Here is a 22,159-nt window from a genome sequence, read left to right as displayed (position 1 = left end):
ATTAACTACTAGGGTCACTGGACCAGTTAAACAAACTCACAATGAGAGGCATTAATGTCCAAAAAGGAATTCAAACCAGTCAGTGATAGAATTACCGATGTCAGATTTAGACTTGGTGTTTTTAGACCTACATACAAAAAGTTTTCAATTTTAAGTTGATTGCACACCATTCCACGAGAATCAGAGGCTATATTCTTCACAGAACACAGACCCAGAGTTCATGAATTTCTAGATTAAGTTATCCTAACAGCTTATCAAGTGATCAGATCCAATGGTCCAGGATTAGTTTAATGCCTCACACCATTCTAGTGAAGAAAAAGTTACACTTAAAATAAAGATGAAAAATAAAAAACACCACATAGTAATTTTTATACTATAAGGATATTTTGAAATGCATAGTTACAGATAGTATTCAACCCAAGTGGCAAATCAAGATCTAGACCATTACCAGTCAAGTATTTCCTTGTGTTACTTACTTATATTTTAGCAGCAGAACGACAGTGTTTTCAAACCTGAAGAAAAATGCTGCTTCTTTTCCAAATGTAAATTCAAAGTGGTGGTATACTAAAGAAAGGCTTAACCTTTGGGAAATTAAAGCAGCATCCAGCCCTGAAGTCACCCAGATCCAAAAGTGTACTGCAGGCAGAAGTTAAGAGAAATGACAGGGGTTTTACCCACAAATGCACCAGGCTCTAACCTTGTGCCAAAATTTGTACACTGGGTTTTAGGTATTTTCATTTGCAGACAAACTATTAATCTAAACTTCTTCATCAGATAAAGTGCAAAGATCAAATGCAGAACTTTAGAATACCACTTTGTGTAGCAACGATATTTAAATTCACTGCAATCTATTAAAGACAGTTATGCACTCAGAGGGGCCCAATCAATATCACTTCAATTATACAGTTTTAGGAACAAATACACAAGTACTTAAGGACATGAAAAGGAGTCATTTAGCTGCACAAAACTGTCCTCGAAATGTACGGGATATGTCGGTTTTGGTATTTGCTTGAACCCCCAAGTCAAAAGTAAGAAACAGTACCAAGTTTAACAATAATGGTTTTCAAAAACCATGAGGCAAAAAAAGTACTTAAAAACAAAAGCTAAGTGATACAATGTGAAAACAGCAAAAAATACACTCCAAACAATTTTTGTTGCAAGAAACAAAAAGCACACAATAACCTATACAAACATATGTATTACTAGCTATAGACAGACAGATGTAGAACATGGCACCACGTTCAATTGTGCAAACCTTGAACATACACAATCTAAAAACAATCATACATGATCTGTACAACACAAAGTTATTCAGGAAATATTCTAGCATATTCAATATGAAATACAATGCGTTACTAGGCACAAATATCAATATTCACGTTGGAGCTGTGCAAATGATGGCATTACTCAGTTTTTACTATGCTGTATCAAATACATTGTATTTACCACATATACTATGTTTTACTGGAAAATATATTAAGTTAATGTTTGGAAAATTAATACAAGGCTACATTGTTTAGAATTAAGTGCAGTGTGTAGAAAAAAGTGTGAGATTGTGTTTTTACATACTGCTTTTGATGTTCCACTCACTGGCTCAGTTCGACTTCTAGAAGAAGAAATAAAGGTGATCAGAACTTAAAATAAAGCGCTTTTACCCAACATAAAGCAGTGAAAACAAACTATAAAACCTGAACATCAAAACTTTATGTTCTGATAGTCTAGTGAATGTGGACATTTATTCCTATACATAAACCGTTCTCTCTCGGTACATTCAGTGCAACTAAAAAAAACTCCCCAAATCCCATTTCTACTTTGTCACAAATTACTCTAAGGCTTACAGATATAGAACACAACAGTGCAAGAGGAAGTCCTCAGATATTTTGTCTCTGCTATTTTAAGTATCAAAAATATGAAGTCTGTACTACAGTTTTGTGTTCTTAAATAATCAACCATCAAAATATGAAGGTAACTTTAGCCAATCTGTATAGCCCTACTATCACAAATAGGTACCATATAGAGTACTTTAGTTTCTAAGAAAGAACAGTGATAGGCTAGACACTTCAAAGTGCAAGTTTACTTAAGTGAAAAAAATCAGACAAAGAAATAATAAAACTGTCGGTAGCATCGTCTTTAAAACAGTGTTTCTTTATGGAAGACCACATATGCTATATTGACTAAAAATCATAGTAGAAATGTCATCTGAAAGCAGGTCCTAGGATTTTGTGCAATTTAGGAGTCCTGTGACAAAATAAAAGGTCTTAATTGCCAGAGTTGGCTTTAAGATAATCTTGAAAATGCTACAATATTTTAGGACATATTTATTGCATTTGAAAACTTGCTGAGATTCCACATACTCATTGATCTGTATCTGCATGCTACTCATCATGAATCGGACATGCAACCATGGATATCGTTAACAAACAATTCACACATCATCCAAAGTGTCCCATGAGCAGAGGCAATTCAAAGGCTACTGTGGAGTTGATGTACAAATAGAAAGGCTCACGCTCCCTGCCACTGCTGGAACACCACCAGGCTCGCAATTACAGCCACGTACCTCCTGAGGATGAGGAAGTACAAGGAAATGCTTTAGATATTACCACATCATGGTTTCTTCATACATTTACCTTGAAGAACGTACTACAAGGCGAGTAATGTATTTTTGAAGGCCTCTCCACCATTACAGCATACATTCATCATTCCCAAACATTCACCACTCTACCAGTTGTTTCTGCAATGTTCTCAGCTGAAGGACCAGAAAGCTAATCTGTCTGGTTAATTTTCAGTGTTAGAACAGCAGTGCCATTCTTTCCTTGTCCCCACATACAGCTATTTATTTGACCTTTGATGCTAGCAGCATCTATCCTCTTATTTTAGGGCAGCATTACAGTACCAGGAGAGGGTGTCATCCAACCAGAAACAGAGGATGCATTGACAAGACAGTACTAAGCATATGTATTTAAATTAATTCCCAAAACAAGGTCATGTTTGTAAGCACAATGCTGTGGTGTCCAGAATTACTAGGTAGTGTCTGAAAGCACTGCAACAACTACTGCAGTAATATGCCTAAGGTTTACATGCAGAGCCACACAAATTCAGGGTTTTTTGCTTACAAATGCTTCATGGGTACCGGGATGCTGCTGTACTGTTTGTTCAAGACACACTGTAACTCATCAGTCTACTTTATTTATTGACAACGAACATTAGAAAGACATGGCAAAACCACAAGCTAATAATATCTACTAATTGTGGTGGAGAGGCATATCTTTGAGAAGGCTGAAAAACATGACCATTCAAACAATGCTAATGTAGCTGATATAGAACTGGACTGTATGAATACATAAATGACAGCAATAATCCTGTAGTCAGGATTGCATTTGAGTATCTGTAATTTTAATTAATACACCCGATTCTCGGTCCTCCGTAAATCTTAGGAATACAGAATTAAAACCCGGAGCACAGATATCAGCTTAGGGTAAAAACAGACTTAGAAAGATAACTACTAACATTTGGTAATGTGCTAAACTGCTTACTGAGTTTCAAGTTTGGAAAGGATTAACTATTCCTTCATCGTACTTGCACAAAAGGCAATACACTTTAGGATATTGTTCTTTTTCTCTTGCCTGAAATGGACATTGTCTTTAGGAAACTAATAGGAATCACTTACGAATGGAACTTCTTGTTTGCATGGTTAGCCAACTGGCAACCCTTGGTCTTTCCTCTATAGCTAGTATGCAAAAAACCCTAGATTTGGGGCGTAAGAATACCTGCCATATCCGGCTCCCCCTCCCCCAATGCAAGAAATAGTCCAACACTGAGAATCAGACTCTTCTGAGATGGGAACAAATTATAAATTTACACTATAATGCATATCTGTCTTTACTATAAAAGCCATAAAAGCAAACACATACAATAAGGAATCTCTGCACGTAGAGGAAACAGGATCTACAGCTTGGGTCTCAGAACAATCAACCCCAAGAACAAACCTAATAGAATCATCTTAAAAGTTACCATTGTTGGAGTTCGAACCCTATTGTCCCAGCACGCCTAAAAATCCCACTTTGGGACAGACACATTAAAATCTGCCCCATGACAACAAAAATTAACAGCAGTTTTAATAAGAAAAATACAGTCTGAATACTTCTATAAACTAATATCCATGAAAAAAGTTAACACACTGAAACTCCTAACAAAGAATACAATGCTTTATGGATACTTACATAACATATGTTTTGCTGGTAGCTTTAACTCCTCCAACAGGGATTCTTCTAACAATTACCGATGAGTTCTTGGGAATTAGGGCATTATCATCTGTGTATTCTGAAAACAACATAAATACAGAGAAAAACATCAGTCAATTCGTAAGAATGTATATTAATATGTAATTACATAGCACATCAGAGAATCCCTTTACAGATGTAAAAGCAAAATTTTATACGTAACATCGTGCTTTTATCGTCTCAACACACTAACAGTACATTTCAAGAAATCTTCAGGTTTGATAATCAAACACAAGCAGAAAAATCTTTTTCATTTTTTTTAAATAGTTCAAATGCCAATAGCAAAATGGTCTCAAAGGTCACTAAAGGAGACTCTGCTAATGCATGAGGTTCTTTCCTGATCTAGCTTAAGTTCCTTTTGCTTCTGTATATCTAGTCAAGCTCTGTCAGGCTGGTTTTGCTAAGTGGTCACACACAAAACAGGAATATTTCACAATTTATGCTCCATTTTTTTATTCCTAAGGGCAGGGACCTCTCTTAGACCAAAACATACCTACCAGAAGACATTATTTCAAGCACGAAATGAAAATTTTATTTCTATTTCCAAATGACAGAATGCTTCTTCAGAAAACTGAGAAATCATTTCACTGAAACAAATTCCTGCTCTTCCCCCCTAGTGAACCGAACAGCAAGCTTCCTCTGGACTTCAGAGTAGTTTCAAATTTGTGGTGGTGCATTCACCCCCCCTTCTCCTGGGCCACTTGTTGATCTCAGAAATTCCTGTGAAACCTTGGCCTCGGTGTACTGAGCTCTCCTTGACTGTATCAGAAACTCTGCATAGCTAAGGCTGGGAACGTACTCCTACTGCCTGGCCCAGGTGTCATCTTATCTGAGTCGTAGCTCAAGTGGAACAACACTGAAACCTTGAGAATTTTTAGTAATTACCACCTGGGACTGTGGCCAGGACGGAAATTTATGGATGACTAAAGCCAACCATCTTGCGAACCTATACACGGTGGTCCTAAGTGAGACCCTTTGAGCTCTCCTGGATCGCAGTGGGCTACAGCCAGCGTCTCCCTCTGAGTGGGACGCCTCTCAGAGCTTGCGACGTCTTGAACCAGCGATATTTAGAGGATCGTCATCTGACGGGACCTGGGCTGAAACCCTTCACTCTTCGAGGCTCATCCCTCACCCACTGAGAAATGCTGAGACATTTTACGTGAATATTTCTTTACCGAACTCGAGGGGAATTTTTAACAGGTATGCCTTTTGTATATTTATATATATTTTTGTCTCTGTGTGTGTGTGTGTATGTGTGGACTAACGGTAAGAATAATCTGTAATTAAGTCACTGTCGTGACTGTAGTAGATTCTACTACAACTTACTTTGCAAATGTTAAATTAGCTAATGATTAAGTGCTGCTAAAATCTTGTGATCCACCTTAAAACTGTGAATGAGCCTTAGACTGCTGCTAAACAGATATAATTCCTTTTTGTATTAGACATAAACCGTTGTCCAAGTCTGAAACTAAGATTGGATCCTGCCGGATCTTCTCTGAACCCCGTGACTCAACAGGAGGGTCTCCCTTATCCTTTTCATCCTCGGTCTCTGTATAAATCATTCTAGTTCAATTATAACACGATTTTACTTTGTATACTTTGTATACTTTATTCGTGTAGTAAGTAATAGAGTGAAGTTTGCCATCAAACTCTGTCAGGTCGCGCCTTTACGATTTACTATTAAAATCACTTTCTGTTAGTACCTTTGACAGTGATTCTCTAAGCGGCCTCTAAACCACTCATTCGCAACAAAATTGTAGGAGAAAGGACTACTAATGACGAAAAAAGAAGCTTTTACAGAAGTCATATATCCTGAAACCAACCCCTAGAGCTCTTCTCAAGAGGAAAATCTAACCATTGCACAGCACCTGTCAAGAAAGACCTGCCCTGGGACTTTTTGATGGAGAAGGAGCTCAAACAGTGCTGAGGCCCAGACAAACAACTGGGAGATCACGCCAGCTGCAGTTCTAGAAGCCCAAAGCAGCTGTTTCTACCTGCTGAATGGAGTCATACAGAGTATTCTTTCTGGTCCAGATCACAAACCACTGTCTGTGGACAAATGTAAATCTGGACAGTGTAAACCACTGTAAATCTGGATTAAGATTTCAGAAATATAGGATAAGCAACAGTGGCTCCACAAAAAGGTAGGAGTTTGCTACACCTGTGCCAAACTGAGGGTTGTGGTAGTTCTGCAGATTACAAGTGGCAGCACCTCTCCTAGAAAGAGATTGTATATATGAGGATAGCAACCAATGCATTTATTCACAAATTATGCAAGCCTGCAGAGATCAATTTGAACATGCAAAACAGGTGTATGATGCAAAAAGAATAAGTCCTCTTTTAGTATTTTGTGACAATTCATCAATTATTAGAAGAGAAGCATTGACATCTGCCTTCTGAATAGACTATCCTTGCATGTACATACATAATCTCGATATGTGCTTGTTTTAAATCCGCTTGTTAAGTGCACAGTGAAGAGAGCTCCAGCCATCTAGTACAGACTGATATAAAAATGAATTCACCTTAAAACTCAATCAGTACACATTTAAATGGATCACCTGAAGAGGGACAACAGCTTGGTGAAGTAAAGGCTTTATTTGTATAAGACACTTTTCATGGTACATATTTGTATTTGATACTTGAAGTATCCCAATAGTTTGGTCACCGTGTCAGAGAATTTGTGGAAGAGTGTTTCCATAGAGCAGAGTACATTGTTGAGTTAGTTCTGTGAAGGGACCTGGTACCAGTTGGCTTTAATACATTTATTTTTCCTTCGCTTCAATTATTTGAGTTCATTTTGGTGATAAAATTTTAGTAAAGGTGAAGTCAAACAATGTAGACTAAAAAGTTAACTTTTTTTTTTTTAAATAGGAAAGGACTAAAGCTGGAGCACTATTCCTGAAGTCCCTTGAAATTTTTGCTTGCTCAATTTGAATTTAACAGATGCCAGCTTAGTCTAACAGCTCTCAGACTACACTGGCATCTCCCAGCAGGAACCTGTTCCCCGCAGGCAGCAGAGACTTGGCAACTACCAGGACCTGCAAAGCAGTGACCATCTGCCTCACCACATGACTCCACATCTGCAAAGTGAGCAGCGACATCATGCTCAACAAGGCTACTTTTCACACTTGTCCAAGCAGAGCTCCAATAGAAATGTTCAACAAAGCTGGAGGTAACAACATTGTTGATTCCTATTCCCTTATAGCACAAAACTTGTTTTACTGCCAGTGATGGCCAATAAGTGGCTACTGGGCTTTTGTCAATCTGACCTGTAATTAAAAATAAGGATTCAATTAACTCAGAAAGCTTGCAAAAGCCAAGGAAGATTTGGATGTTATATTAAAGTCAAGAACAGAAGAGACATAACAGTCTAAAACTTGCTATCTATTCTACAAGAAAATAGTATGTTTGAAAGAGTCAAGCGAAAGAAATATTTCAAGAAATGAATGGAGGCAGACAAGTTAAACAATAGCTACTTTGACTGCTGCCTCACACTGACTTAGAAATCTTAAATCAACAATTGCATTAGTGTCCACAGCTAGCATGGCTTCACCAAGGGCAAGTCCTGCCTGACTAACCTAGTGGCCTTCTATGATGACTACATCAGTGGACATGGGAAGGGCTACTGATGTCGTCTATCTGGACTTCTGTAAGGCCTTTGACATGGTCCCTCACAACATCCTTCTCTCTAAACTGGAGAGGTACGGATTTCATGGGTGGACTGTCCAGCAGGTGAGGAATTAGTTGGATGGATGCATCCAGAGGGTAGTGGTCAACGGCTCAATGTCCAGATGGAGATCAGTGACGAGTGGTGTCCCTCAGGGGTCTGTATTGGGACCAGTACTGTTTAATATCTTCATCAATGACATAGACAGTGGGATCGAGTGCATGCTCAGCAAGTTTGCAGATGACACCATGCTGACTGGTGCAGTTGACACGCCTGAGGGACGGGATGCCATCCAGAGGGACCTGGACAAGCTCGAGAAGTGGGCCCGTGTGAACCTCATGAGATTGAACAAGGCCAAGTGCAAGGTCCTGCCCCTGGGTTGGGGCAACCCCTGGTATCGATACAGGCTGGGGGATGAAGGGATTGAGAGCAGCCCTGCCGAGAAGGCCTTGGGGGTACTGGTGGATGAAAAGCTGGACATGAGCCAGCAATGTGTGCTCGCAGCCCAGAAGGCCAACCGTATCCTGGGCTGCATCAAAAGAAGTGTGGCCAGCAGGTCGAGGGAGGGGATTCTGCCCCTCTGCTCTGCTCTGGTGAGACCCCACCTGGAGTACTGTGTCCAGCTCTGGAGCCCTCAGCACAAGAAAGACATGGACCTGTTGGAGTGGGTTCAGAGGAGGACCACAAAAATAATCAGTGGGGTGGAACGCCTCTCCTATGAAGAAAGGCTGAGAGAGTTGGGGGTATTCAGCCTGGAGAAGAGAAGGCTCCGGGGAGACCTTATTGCGGCCTATCAGTACTTAAAGGGGGCTTATAAGAAAGATGGCGGCAAACTTTTTAGCAGGGCCTGTTGTGACAGGAAAATGGGGAATGGTTTTAAATAAAGGAGGGCAGATGTAGACTAGCTATAAGGAAGAGGGTGATGAAACACTGGCACAGGTTGCCCAGAGAGGTAGTAAATGCCCCATCCCTGGAAACATTCAAGGTCAGGTTGGACCGGGCTCTGAGCAACCTGATCTAGTTGTAGAAGTCCCTGCCCACGGCGGGGGGGTTGGACTAGATGACCTTTAAAGGCACCTTCCAACCCAAACTATTCTATGATTCTATGATTCTATAAGCAGAATACCACATTGTCCAAGTGTTTGGCATGAGAACGTTACAGGGCAGGAAAGAGTACTCAAGAAATTTAAGTTCTGGATTTTGCAGTTCTTCCACAATATTGTGAGAACATCTATTATAAAAGACAGGTCAAGAAATTCAGATCAAATTAAAAGGAGGCAAGTTTAAATGCATCATTGTTGAGTATTTGAAGGGAATTCTGCCTCTACAGAACCTGCCTCTATAGTAAGCATGGAAGAGGACACCCCACCCTTTTTAAAATAGGTCCCAACCATCCATTTTGCTTTCCCAGCATCTTAAAAAGAGTCCATCATATAATTTTTTTCCACTGATATTTAAAATCCTGTTTACTTTTAGCTTATATTAGCATTGCTTCTATTACTAGATTTCCATTATGAAAAGTAACAGTTACTGAACTGTAAAAGGTTAGAGTACTTTGAAAAATCTGAACAAGTAGGCCATCTTCACTCAAGGTTCACTTTGTTCTTCCAAGATCGTTTCAACAATTAGTCAGGACTCCTGCACAAAGTTATAAAAAAACCAATACTTTATGTCCACATGTAAGAATTCCAAACATCTCATTTAGGCAGAATATCCAGGTCTAGTTTTTTCCTTTATCTTCTGAAGGTGAGTTTAAGCATCTACATCTGATTAATAAAAACTGAAATTCATGGTTATGCATATAAACCAAAAATAGAGCATACATATATATTACACTGAAATGTATTCTCTAGCTTTGCTCTGAAAACCACTGGGGGATTTTTGCGTTTTCACACGGAAAACACCCTTACGAAAGCTTCAATAAGCATCTTTGTCACTAATATACGAAGTTTAAAATTTTATACTAATTTTACAAAGGTCAAAGTGCAACACAACCTACCTAGACGAGGATCTTGTCACTGTTAAACAAGTGATGAAACATATTCCTTCTTTAACTTCACCTTTAGGCAACACCACATTTAACATAACCTAGTGAAGCAGATACTTTTTCTTCACTGGATTCTGATTACGTACGAAAACAAAGCCACACATTTTGTAAAACTGGTATTATGTATATTAGAGTAACACTTTATGGAATAACATATTTATGACCATAATTTTTTCTTCTAAAACTTTGCTTTCTGTTCCTCATCTGCTACAACAGAATCCATGTGTTTGGTCTATTTCAAAACATTTTTTTCTTCTGGTGATAATAACTGGGCTCCATCCCAGTTTATTACCATCCAACATTATGTTTTTAAGGCTCTGTTTTACACAGACCTAACTATTACTGTAGTGACGTCAGCCAGTGGGCCATTCAGCCTGCCAGCATTTGTGAAGCTGAAAGTACAGTAGCAACTGAAGACAAAATTCAAAGACCCTTCTGCAGCAAAGCCCTTAAAGCAAATTAAACATTTTTCAAAAATCTCTTGACAATTTTATTCAATACTTGTAGAAAAATTCAAGACTTCTGAAATGTATCTCTACCTACGTATGTCATGCAATCCAATGACATCCCTAAGAACCCTGACATCGTGCTGTTAAGTCTCTTCACAGACATTCTCCTGAAAATAGTTTAAATATCTGTAGATAAACAGCAACCTTTAGGTCCAACCACTTTAAAGACTAGGGCTGAAGTTACAGTTACCGCAATATACATATATTCTGTTTAAGTTTTAATACATCAAACAGGAAGAGGAAAAAAACCACTAGTATACATGTTAAAGAAAAGACTGTTATAAGAGTGTCACAGAACCGCAGGGAAAAAAAAAAAAGAAATCTAATGTTTAAGGAATGAAAACACTTTACAAGTCTTTTTATTTCTGAAAAGTCACATCTCAGTCTTTAATCACATTCAAAGTTATCAAGATGGCAGATTACCAAACTGAAATACCCTACTAAGTCATACAAAACCACCATAATCTCTGAGAATCAAGCACCATTTATTAGATTTAAAAGAATTTATGACTTCTCTAAGAACATTTCTTACGTCACCATTAAATGTTCTGCCATAAAACTTCAGTACTGCCCTGACATGATTAACACGTAGTACCAGGAAAAAAAAAAAACGGTTAGAAATGAATGATGAAATGATGCTCAATAGCATCTGAATGACAATGTCTTTAGTGTGGAAAAGAAGTTATATTAACAAGAAATTCTAAAGTATAATTTAGGTACAGAGAACACCCATGTGCAAGATGGCTTTAAAGGGTCTGCATAGATTATAACTCACAGATACACCCTTGATCCAAAATGTTGCTAGTGAGAAGTTTCTGCAACAGCCACAAAACCAGTTTTTCAATGCAGTGGAGTAAAACAAGTTGAAGACAAAATTAAGTCCCCAAACCCACTTTTTTTCTTCAATGTAGCCATCTGTTCTATTTCTATCACTTTCAGCTTTCGTCAGATTTCAAAGACATCTGGCAAGTTTGTTATTATAAGATATTCTCCCACATTTCTTTATTATTTTACCTAGAAGAATTCCAGGAAACCAAAACTTTTGTAAGCACTATACGTCGCACATCGACCACATATTCTTCTACGTGTAGCTCTGCATCTAAAACATGGATCTGAAGGTAGTTGTCAGAACAGCAACTACTAAAGAACAGCTCTGTGAGGCCCCCAACACAAGTCACTGCTACTGATCGCGGCCAAATCGCATTATGGCTTCCCACCCCGCTTAATCCCTGGCGCCACTTGCCCTCCTGGTCCCCCCGGCCACCGGCACGATGGGCCCCAGGCTGACTCAAGCTACATGGGGATGACCCATGGCTCCCACACGCTGCAGCCACTGTGGGGTGGTCTGCGACGCCGTCAACCGGGCAGTCCCTGAGGCCCTGCGCCCGCCCTCCCACACACCTTCTTTGGTCTGGGCGTTGATGATCTGCAGGTCACAGTTGGCCGCCTTCAGCTTCTCGCGTCCCATGATCTGGTGCTTGAGGTCGTACAGGGAGATGTGGAGGCCGTTGAAGGTGACCGTATCATAGTTCAGCTTGGAGGCGAACTTGTAGTGGACGCACGACATGGTCGGGGCCAGGCAGTGCCTGCTCCACGACAGCGTCTACCACGGCAGACGGCGTCGTGGCCTCCGTGCCAGGTTAGGGGGCTGGGGCAAGCAGTGCGGGCTGAGCTTGAGCTGCCGGCGGCGCTCAGAGGCCACAGCACTCCTCTGGGGCCTCAGGCAGTCAGCTGGCGGAGGCCTCAGGACTCCATCACAGCGGTGCTGTGAGGCCTCTGCCCCTGCAATGACTCTGGGCCGCAGCTCTCAGCGATTGAGCTGCGCTGCAGCGGCAGCGTCTGCCCAGCTCCTCCTCGCAGCCCGGGCGGGTGGATGACGGGGAGAGGCCCCCCTGGCCCCGGCTTGGCCTCCACTCCCTCTCTCGTATACAGCACTCCCAGGCCTGACCGCTCGCTATGGGGACTCGGACACCCCTGCCTCACCGTTCTGCCGCGGGGTTTACCAGCCGCCAACCACACGGGCCATGGAGAGCGCGTCACTGCACACGCGCAATGGCACACCGCACCCACCGCCCCAGCCTCACGTGACCCAGCACATTATGATAAAAGACCTGCCCCCTTTGTCCTAACACTGAACACTCTCTAGGGAAAAGCCGTTACCGGTCGGCGCCACCGCCCGTCAGCCCTGGGCCTGTCACTACCCTGGGCCGCTGGTCTCCCTGCTGTCCCCTGGCCTGTCACTGCCCAGTGCCCTGTCACCCCCCAGGCCTCTCACTGCCTGGTGTCTCTCCTGTCACCCCCTGGGCCTGTCACTCCCAATGTCCTGTCACACCCCCAGGTCCTGTCACCCCCTGGGGCCTCTGGTGTCCCTCCTGTCACCCCCCAGGCCTTCACTGCCCAGCGTCACCTCCCGTCAGCCCCTGGGCCTGTGGTGGCTCTCCCAACAGCCCTGAGCCCATCACTGCCTGATGTCCCGTCACCCCCTGGGCCTGTCACCACCTGGTGTCCCTCCTGTCACCCCCCAGGCGGTCACCACCTGGTGTCCCTCCTGTCACCCCCCGGGCCCATCACCGCCTGGTGTCCTGTCACCCCCCAGGCGGTCACCACCTGGTGTCCCCTCCTGTCAGCAGCCAGCCAGGGCAAGACAGCCTGGGGCAGATGCAGCGGGCTTGGCCGTGTGGCGCTCGGCTGCCCGCGGTGCAGGGCCAGCAAAGGGAGGGGACATCTCAGGGTGCTTGAGTGTATCTGGTGGCATTCATGGAAAGTTCAGTCAAAGAAGCCAATGACCATTTATGTTTATGGCCATAAACCAATGTACTTCCCCACTGTGGCACATCCACCGTTGCTTGACCTCTAGAGAGGAGGACTAAAAAGTAAGGAACGAACCATTGGCATTAGGAGGTGCCCCAGGACAGTATTTCTTGCTTTCTCAATCATCGCAGCTGCTGCTGCAACAATCCTAGCACATGAAATCATGCCTTGAATTACGAGGTCTAGTTCTGCTGATTAATATGCTATGGCTTGCAGACATTTCTGGGCCAACTGGCTATTCATTTCTGCTCATGTAAATATAATGTAAAAGGCTTGTTGTGGTCTGGCAGGGCTAATGAGGGAGCTTCCACGACTGCTTGTTTTAGATCTTTAAATGCCTTTTGGGCTTCCAGGGTCAGGAAACCCTTTTGATTTCAGTGCTGTCCTCTATATCCAAGGGATAGTTATTTTTGCTATTTATGTCTGTTTGTTTTTCCTGTTAATAGTGATTTGGAAGCCTAGGTTTTAATATGGTAGCCTTGCTTATAAGCCTGTGGTGGAATATGGATTATACGTACTCATTCCATAATTTGGCCATGGCCACAGTCCAAACTACAGCAGCAGAGGCAAACAAGCCCAACTGTTGGATATGCACTAAAAGCCCATCCTCTACCAGAAATCAACTCTTCTGGGTATCTGTGCCATTGAATTCTCAGTGGTACAAGGATGGGCTTCTGCATTATGAATTTTCACTGAAGAAAGGAAGCATGTCACCCTTCCGCCAAGAAAGGTTCGTCGGTAGTCTGAAAGGAGACCCCTGGGTGTGCTTGGAGAGCAAACCTATTGACAAGCTTACCCAGTCTATAGGGGCTGGGAACTGGAAAGGCCAATAGAGCCTTAAAATTAATACAATGGATGGACATGGACAATTCAGATCTTAAGACCATACAGATGAAAAGGGAAGTCTTATGTGTGGAACATTCCACAGACCTGTTCCTAGGCCTAAAGGCAATCGGTATTGCTCCACAGATTATTCCAAAACCTTACTATGTACCACATCCACTGAACATGGATGGGAGATTCTCCAGAAGCCCTTACATAAAACCTAATAAGCCATCACACTGTAGATTTTTTCCTAGATGTTTATCAGGCCCTGCAGACTCTGAGACAATGTGGATATTCGCAGATAGATTAACTTGGCATTCTGCAGGAATCCATAATCAAACTAGAGATAATGATACAATTTTGGTTTCCACTACAGGCCTATAGGATCCTGACTGCTCTGAGTCATTCTCCTGGTTCTGGCTGGGACAGACTTAACTTTCTATACAAAAAAGAAAATACACAAGGAAGTCAGCTCATTTGGTAAGGGATGAAAATGAACAGGGCCGTCACGAGAACAGGAGGAGGAAGAGGCAGAACCCGTAAATGAGATGGTAACCACCCGATCCCTATCCCTGAGTGAGCTGCAAGATATGCGAAAAGACTTCAGTCGTCGTCCAGGTGAGCACATTGCCACCTGGCTGCTTCAATGCTGGGATAACGGGGCCAGTAGCCTGGAATTAGAGGGTAGGGAAGCCAAGCAGCTGGGATCCCTTTCTAGGGAAGGGGGCATTGACAAAGCAGTTGGACAAGGGGCACAAGTCTTCAGCCTCTGGAGGCGACTCCTGTCAGGCGTGAAGGAAAGGTATCCCTTCAAGGAAGATGTTATATGCCACCCAGGCAAGTGGACCACCATGGAGAGAGGTATTCAGTACCTGAGGGAATTAGCTGTGCTGGAAGTGATTTATGATGACCTGAACAACGAGCAGTTATCCAAAGATCCAGATGAAGTCAAATGCACCCAACCCACATGGCGGAAGTTTGTACGGAGCGCACCAGCGTCACCCGCAAACTCATTGGCAGTAATGACCTGGAAAGATGGAGAGGAACAAACAGTGGATGAATTGGCTGGTCAACTCCGGCAATATGAAGAAAGTCTCTTCCTCCCTACAGGACTGTGTCTCTGCTATGGAGAAACTGTCTCAGGACGTCCAGCAACTCAAAGAGGATATGTCCTACTCCCCGCCTGCACAGGCCAGTGTCTCAGCCATTAGGAGCAAGCATCCCTCTGCTCAAGAGAGGAGACATCGTGGGTACACACCCGGGGCATCCTGTGGTTTTGCCTGCGTGACCACGGAGAGGACATGAGGAAGTGGGATGGAAAATCTATCTCGACCCTAGAGGCACGGGACGTGAGTTGCAAGAAAAAACAACCACAAAAGGGGGTTCTTCTAGGAAAACTGCTGCTCCAGTCTCCAGTGAGCAGTTCCACAGACAGAGTAGAAGGGCTGATTCCACTTGCAACCTCAATAAAGGGACTTCTGATTCATAGTTACAAGAAGTGGGTAGCAAATATGATGACCAGGACTAGAGGGGCCCTGACTCCAGCCAGGTGGAGGAAAGGGACAACCGGGTTTACTGGACTGTGTGGATTCGATGGCCTGGCACATCAGACCCACAGAAGTATAAGGCTCTCGTAGACACCAGTGCACAGTGTACCCTGATGCCATCAAGCTGTAAAGGGGCAGAACCCATCTGTATTTCTGGAGTGACAGGGGGATCCCAAGAGTTAACCGTATTGGAGGCCGAAGTGAGCCTAACTGGGAACGAGTGGCAGAAGCACCCCATTGTGACTGACCCAGAGGCTCCGTGCATCCTTGGCATAGATTACCTTAGGAGAGGGTATTTCAAGGACCCAAAAGGGTACCGGTGGGCTTTTAGCTGCCCTGGAGACAGAGGAAATTAAACAGCTGTCCACCTTGCCCGGTCTCTCGGAGGACCCTTCTGTTGTGGGGTTGGCTGAAGGTCAAAGAACAACAGGTGCCAATCACCACCACAATGGCGCACTGGCGGCAATACCACACCAACTCAGACTCCCTGTTTCCCATCCATAAGCTGATTCTTTGACTGGAGAGCCAAGGAGTGATCAGCAAGACTCGCTCACCCTTCAACAGTCCCATATGGCCAGTGCAAAAGTCTAATGGAGAGTGGAGACAAACACTGGGCTATCGTGGCCTGAACGAAGTCACGCTGCCACTGAGAGCTGCCGTGCCGGACATGGTAGAACTCCAATACGAATTGGAATCAAAGGCAGCCAAGTGGTACGCCACAACTGATATCGCTAATGCGTTCTTCTCAATCCCTTTGGCGGCAGAGTGCAGGCCACAGTTTGCTTTCACTTGGAGGGGCGTCCAGTACACCTGGAACCGACTGCCCCAGGGGTGGAAACACAGCCCTACCATTTGCCATGGACTAATTCACACCGCACTGGAACAGGGTGAGGCTCCAGAACACCTGCAATACATTGATGACATCATTGTGTGGGGCAACACAGCAGAAGAAGTTTTTGAGAAAGGGGAGAGAATAGTCCAAATCCTTCTGAAGGCCAGCTTTGCCATAAAACAAAGTAAGGTCAAGGGGCCTGCACAGTTTTTAGGAATAAAATGGCAAGATGGACGTTGTCAGATCCCAACGGATATGATCAATAAAATAACAGCCATGTCTTTACCAACTAGCAAAAAGAAAACACAAGTTTTCTTAGGCGTTGTGGGCTTTTGGAGAATGCATATTCCAAATCACAGCCAGATCATAAGCCCTCTCTATCAACTGACCAGGAAAAAGAACAACTTCAAATGGGGCCCTGAGCAATGACAAGCCTTTGAACAAATTAAACAGGAGATAGTTCAGGCAGTAGCCCTTGGGCCAGTCCGGGCAGGACAAGATGTAAAAAATGTGCTCTACACTTTAGCCGGGGAGAACAGCCCTACCTGGAGCCTTTGGCAGAAAGCACCAGGGGAGACTCGAGGTCAACCCCTGTCCTGCCAGTCCGGGCAGGACAAGATGTAAAAAATGCGCTCTACACCGCAGCCGGGGAGAACAGCCCTACCTGGAGCCTTTGGTAGAAAGCACCAGGAGACACTCGAGGTCGACCCCTGGGGTTCTGGAGTCGGGGATACAGAGGATCCGAGGCCCGCTACACTCCAACTGAGAAGGAGATATTGGCAGCATATGAAGGGGTTCGAGCTGCTTCGGAAGTGGTTGGTACTGAAGCACAGCTTCTCCTGGCACCCCGACTGCTGGTGCTGGGCTGGATGTTCAAAGGGAGCTCCCCTCTACACATCATGCAACCAATGCTATGTGGAGTAAGTGGGTCGCACTGATCACACAACGGGCCCAAATAGGAAATCCCAGTCGCCCAGGAATCTTGGAAGTGATCATGAACTGGCTAGAAGGCAAAGATTTCGGAATATCCCCAGAGGAGGAGGTGACGCATGCTGAAGAGGCCCCACCATATAACAAACTACCAGAAAATGAGAAGCAATATGCCCTGTTCACTGATGGGTCCTGTCGCCTTGTGGGGAAGCATCGGAGACGGAAGGCTGCTGCATGGAGTCCTATATACCAAGTTGCAGAAACTGCTGAAGGAGAAGGTGAATCAAGTCAGTTTGCAGAGGTGAAAGCCATCCAGCTGGCCTTGGACATTGCCGAACGAGAAAAATGGCCAGTACTTTATCTCTATACTGACTCATGGATGGTGGCAAATGCCCTGTGGGGGTGGTTGCAGAGGTAAACCCATCTGGGCTGCCGCATTGTGGCAAGACATTGCTGCCCGGGTAGAGAACCTGCTTGTAAAAATGCGTCACGTAGATGCTCAAATACCAAGAGTCAGGCCACTAAAGAACACCAAAACAACCAGCAGGTGGATCAGGCTGCCAAGATCGAAGTGGCTCAGGTGGATCTGGACTGGCAACATAAGAGTGAATTATTTATAGCTCAGTGGGCCCATGGCACCTCAGGCCATCAAGGAAGAGATGCAACATATAGACGGGCTCGTGATCGAGGGGTGGACTTGACCATGGACACTATTGCACAGGTAATCCATGAATGCGAAACATGCGCTGCAATCAAACAAGCCAAGCGAGTAAAGCCTCTTGGGTATGGAGGACGATGGTTGAAGTATAAATATGGGGAGGCTTGGCAGATTGATTATATCACACTCCCACAAACCCGACAAGGCAAGCGCTATGTGCTCACCATGGTAGAAGTAACCACAGGATAGCTGGAAATATATCCTGTGCCCCATGCCACCACCCGGAACACCATCCTGGGACTTAAAAAGCCAGTCCTATGGCGACATGGCACCCCAGGAAGAATTGAGTCAGACAACGGGACTCATTTCCGAAACGCCCTCATAGACACCTGGGCCAAAGAGCACGGCATTGAGTGGGTCTATCACATCCCCTACCATGCACCAGCCTCCGGGAAAATCAAACGATACAACGGGCTGCTAAAGACAACACTGAGGGCAATGGGTGGTGGGACATTCAAGCATTGGGACACACATTTAGCAAAGGCCACCTGGTTAGTCAACACTAGGGGGTCTGTCACTCGAGCTGGCCCTGCCCAATCCAAACCCTTACGCACTGTAGAGGGGGATAAAGTCCCTGTCGTGCACATAAGAAATATGCTGGGGAAGACAGTCCGGGTTACTCCTGCCTCTGGCAAGGGAAAACCCATCCGTGGGATTGCTTTTTCTCAAGGACCTGGGAGCACTTGGTGGGTAATGCGAAAGGATGAGGAAGTCCTATGTGTACCTCAAGGGGATTTAATTTTGGGTGAAAATAGCCAATGAACTGGATTGTATGATGTTAGTTACATATAATACTGTATGTCATCATTTCCATGGTTACTATATGTCATATCAACGGTATTGCAGTAAGAATCACTCAGATTAATGAACTCTGATGAAACCGAGCAAAGTGCAACGATGATAGAACCAGATGAGCGCAGTGATAATGGAACCAGAACTGGCCTCAGCATGCAACAGTCCAACACCACACACCATCTCTCCTGCCCTGAAAGACTGTTATGACAAATGGAACCCGAAGTCATGGACTAAATGAACTCAACGGACATTTTAGAGGGATGGCGCATGGACTAAGGGAATGATCTCTCTCTGTGTGTATATATATATAAAGGCAGGAAAAGTGGTGATGATTAATTGGAATGTATTGGAAAATGTGAGACCTGGGCATGATGTAGACGGTATAGAATAAGGGGTGGATACTGTCCTGGTTCCGGCTGGGACAGACTTAAATTTCTTACCAGTAGCTTGGGGGGTGTGCTGTCTTTTGGGTTTGGTATGAGAGGGGCTTTGAAGGCCCGTTGATGCTTTGGCTGTTGCTGGGTGGGGCTTGCACCGGGGACTTTTTGTTTCTCTTTTCGGCCTCCCATGCCCTGCCACGTGCAGGGGAAGCTGGGGGAGGGGGGGCACAACCGGGGTGGTTGACCCAGCTGGCCAATGGGGTATTCTGTACCATGGGACATCATGCTCAGTACAAAAACCAGGGGGTGGGGGGGACTTGCCCCCCAGTTCGTGACACGCAGTCAGTGGTCGGTGAGCAGTTGCATTGTGTATTGCCTGCTTTGTATATTCTGCTATTGTTGTTGTTATCATTGTTATTATTACTGTTCTACTTCATTTTATTTCAATTATTAAACTGTTTTTATCTCAACCCGCGAGTTTTCCTACTTGTGCCCTCCCGATTCTCTCCCCCATCCCACCGGAGGGACGGGGGTGAGAGAGCGGCTGCATGGGGTTTAGCTGCTGGCTGGGGTTAAACCACGACAGTTATATACTCTGGGTATGAACCTTACTGGTTTACCTGAACAACCAAATCCGGCACCTGACAACCCTTTTACAGGAAATAATTTACATGATTCAGATTTATTTGAAGATTATACTATCTTATTTGCACAACTACCAGGGCAATATAGGATAGGTGGAGAAAGGGCATTCGAGCATTTACCCTCAACCTGAGCTCAGAAGTGTATTCTAAGTGCATTACTACCGTCCACACAGTATTTCTTCTGCCTCTGTAGCTCCCAACTACTGATATCTATTGGAAAAAGTGTTACAGCCCTCTGATAGAATGTGGCACTAAGTTCCACCTGCCTGTAGCAGCTTTTACCCACAGTTAGCGGTTGCAAAAACTGGAAAGAGCTATTGCAAACGAGTCAAGAGAATTAGAAAAAGCCATTAATGAAACCGCACATAGTATTATAGCCCTACGGGCAGAAATCAAATTATTATCATAAATGGTAATAAAGAATCAATTAGCCCTAGACCACTTTTTAGAAGTACAGGACAGAGTATGTGCATTATTGAATAACAGCTACTGGGGTTTTTATGTAAATCAAGACCAGAAAAATGAAACTGACAGAAACAAGACAAAGACTCATTTAAAAATATTACATGAAGTAAGGCAGGGATCTCCCTTAAATCTGTCTGGGTGGTTAACCTCTTGGCTCCCAGACTTAGGTAGAGGACTGTGAACTAAAAGTATTTGGGTTGTTTTATTCACTACCTTGTTTTGCTTTGTAATTATATATGTATGTTTACAGTGTTGTATTACCTTACATGCTCGACTTACGACTTAAATAATGAATAGTATAGTGTGACCCTGATGGTCAAAAGAAAAGGAGGGATTGTTAAGAAAATCTCATTCCCTAACTATTGTACCAATTAGTCTTTAGAGTATGAAATTGTATGAACTTTCTTAAGCTATATATAGTTTACATTGCATACTGCATAGTCATGGTTCAGTAAGCATGACTAAAGAACCCCGACTCATTGCAAGGAGAAGGATAGCCCCCACTCTGAAGAAGAAAGGATACCCCTGGACTACCCAGATCATGCCAGCATCCCAGCCCCTCCAACACCTCTGTGAAACCGTCCCATGATCTGGCATCAGAGATCAGTAACTGTAGAAAGACTGACTCCAGGGATGTCTAGATCCAGAAAGAAGTAGATGGATGACGACGCCATAGAATTAGAGTTACTTTGCAAAACAGCAGTATGTGTGTGTGTTAAGAAGCTATTGGTCAAATCATGTTGTACCTGAATGCTTGAAAGGCGTAAGAACCATGTGTAAAACCACATTCGGGGTGCTCCACTTTGACTGGGACACTTCATGCGCATGAATAGAGAATTACTCTTGTAATTCTATACTTCATGTTCTAGACTCCTCAGTTGGCATGGGCTAGTTGCAAAATTTTCATGACACTACCCCTCTCCTCATCCTGAAATTTATCCTCGAAGGCCGAGAATTGCCCCTAGGAGTGGTCTAGAAGCCTACCGTTCAGTGGGGGACACTTTACCTCCATCATCACGCTGTCCTCCCAGGAAATGATCTGGGAAGGACTAGGAAGGACTCCCACTGAAATCATAACTCGAATAGGACTGCCACAAGAATATGAGAGGGATGCACATCCTCTCCTATGCAGGATGCTCCCCCTTCTGACCCCAGTAATACTTTAGGAGTATGGTTTACAGACAGAAGTGCTCACTTGAAAAATGGTGTTTGGTTTGGATAAATCCACAGCCATTTCTGCAATCGGAAAAGCAGAGTTAACTGAGGAAACAAAAGGCTCCGCCCAGTGAGCTGAGTCCCTGGCCATAACCCGAGGCTTTGAAGCTGGAGCCAGAACAGTTTATGCTGATTCGGATGCTGTAGGGGCTGGGGCCACCCAGTCCCTTGGGAATTGGCAAGAGCTGCTACACTCCCTTCAGAGAGGCACCCCTGCAGGCAGGGGTACATCTCTGCTTGTGCTTTGCCTGGGAGAACCAGGATAACAGCAGTGGCCTGAAGCCTAACCTGGCATTGCTGCCGTCCCAGTACCTAAGAAAGGCAATTAACAATTGCACTTGTGACTGGTACCCCCTGCTCCTGGTAATATGGTTAGCATAACGAATGCCATTTTATGAGGCAAACGGCCATGCTCTGTGACCGAGCTGGTCACCTATCAGTCCCCTTTCCCCTCCTCATCAGGCCCTGAAGGTCCTGTGCACCAGGCAGACTTC

The 22,159-nt window shown here is 44.2% G+C and overlaps 1 protein-coding gene across 1 annotated transcript in view; it reads right to left on the bottom strand.

Annotated features, from left to right (window-relative positions):
* Positions 1 to 12,070, bottom strand: part of LOC142093464 (E3 ubiquitin-protein ligase RBBP6-like) — a 40,092-nt gene extending 28,022 nt beyond the window's left edge. The window contains 3 exon segments of the mRNA XM_075174644.1: positions 1,570 to 1,606; positions 4,221 to 4,320; positions 11,905 to 12,070. Of these exon segments, the coding sequence (XP_075030745.1) occupies positions 1,570 to 1,606; positions 4,221 to 4,320; positions 11,905 to 12,070 (303 nt within the window).
* Between the last annotated feature and the right edge of the window lie 10,089 nt (positions 12,071 to 22,159).

Source organism: Calonectris borealis, chromosome 27 (genome assembly GCF_964195595.1).
Source record: "Calonectris borealis chromosome 27, bCalBor7.hap1.2, whole genome shotgun sequence".
In the NCBI taxonomy this organism is placed as follows: domain Eukaryota; kingdom Metazoa; phylum Chordata; class Aves; order Procellariiformes; family Procellariidae; genus Calonectris; species Calonectris borealis.
Note: the sequence above shows the minus strand (reverse complement) of the source record. Positions and strands in the feature narration are given on the sequence as shown.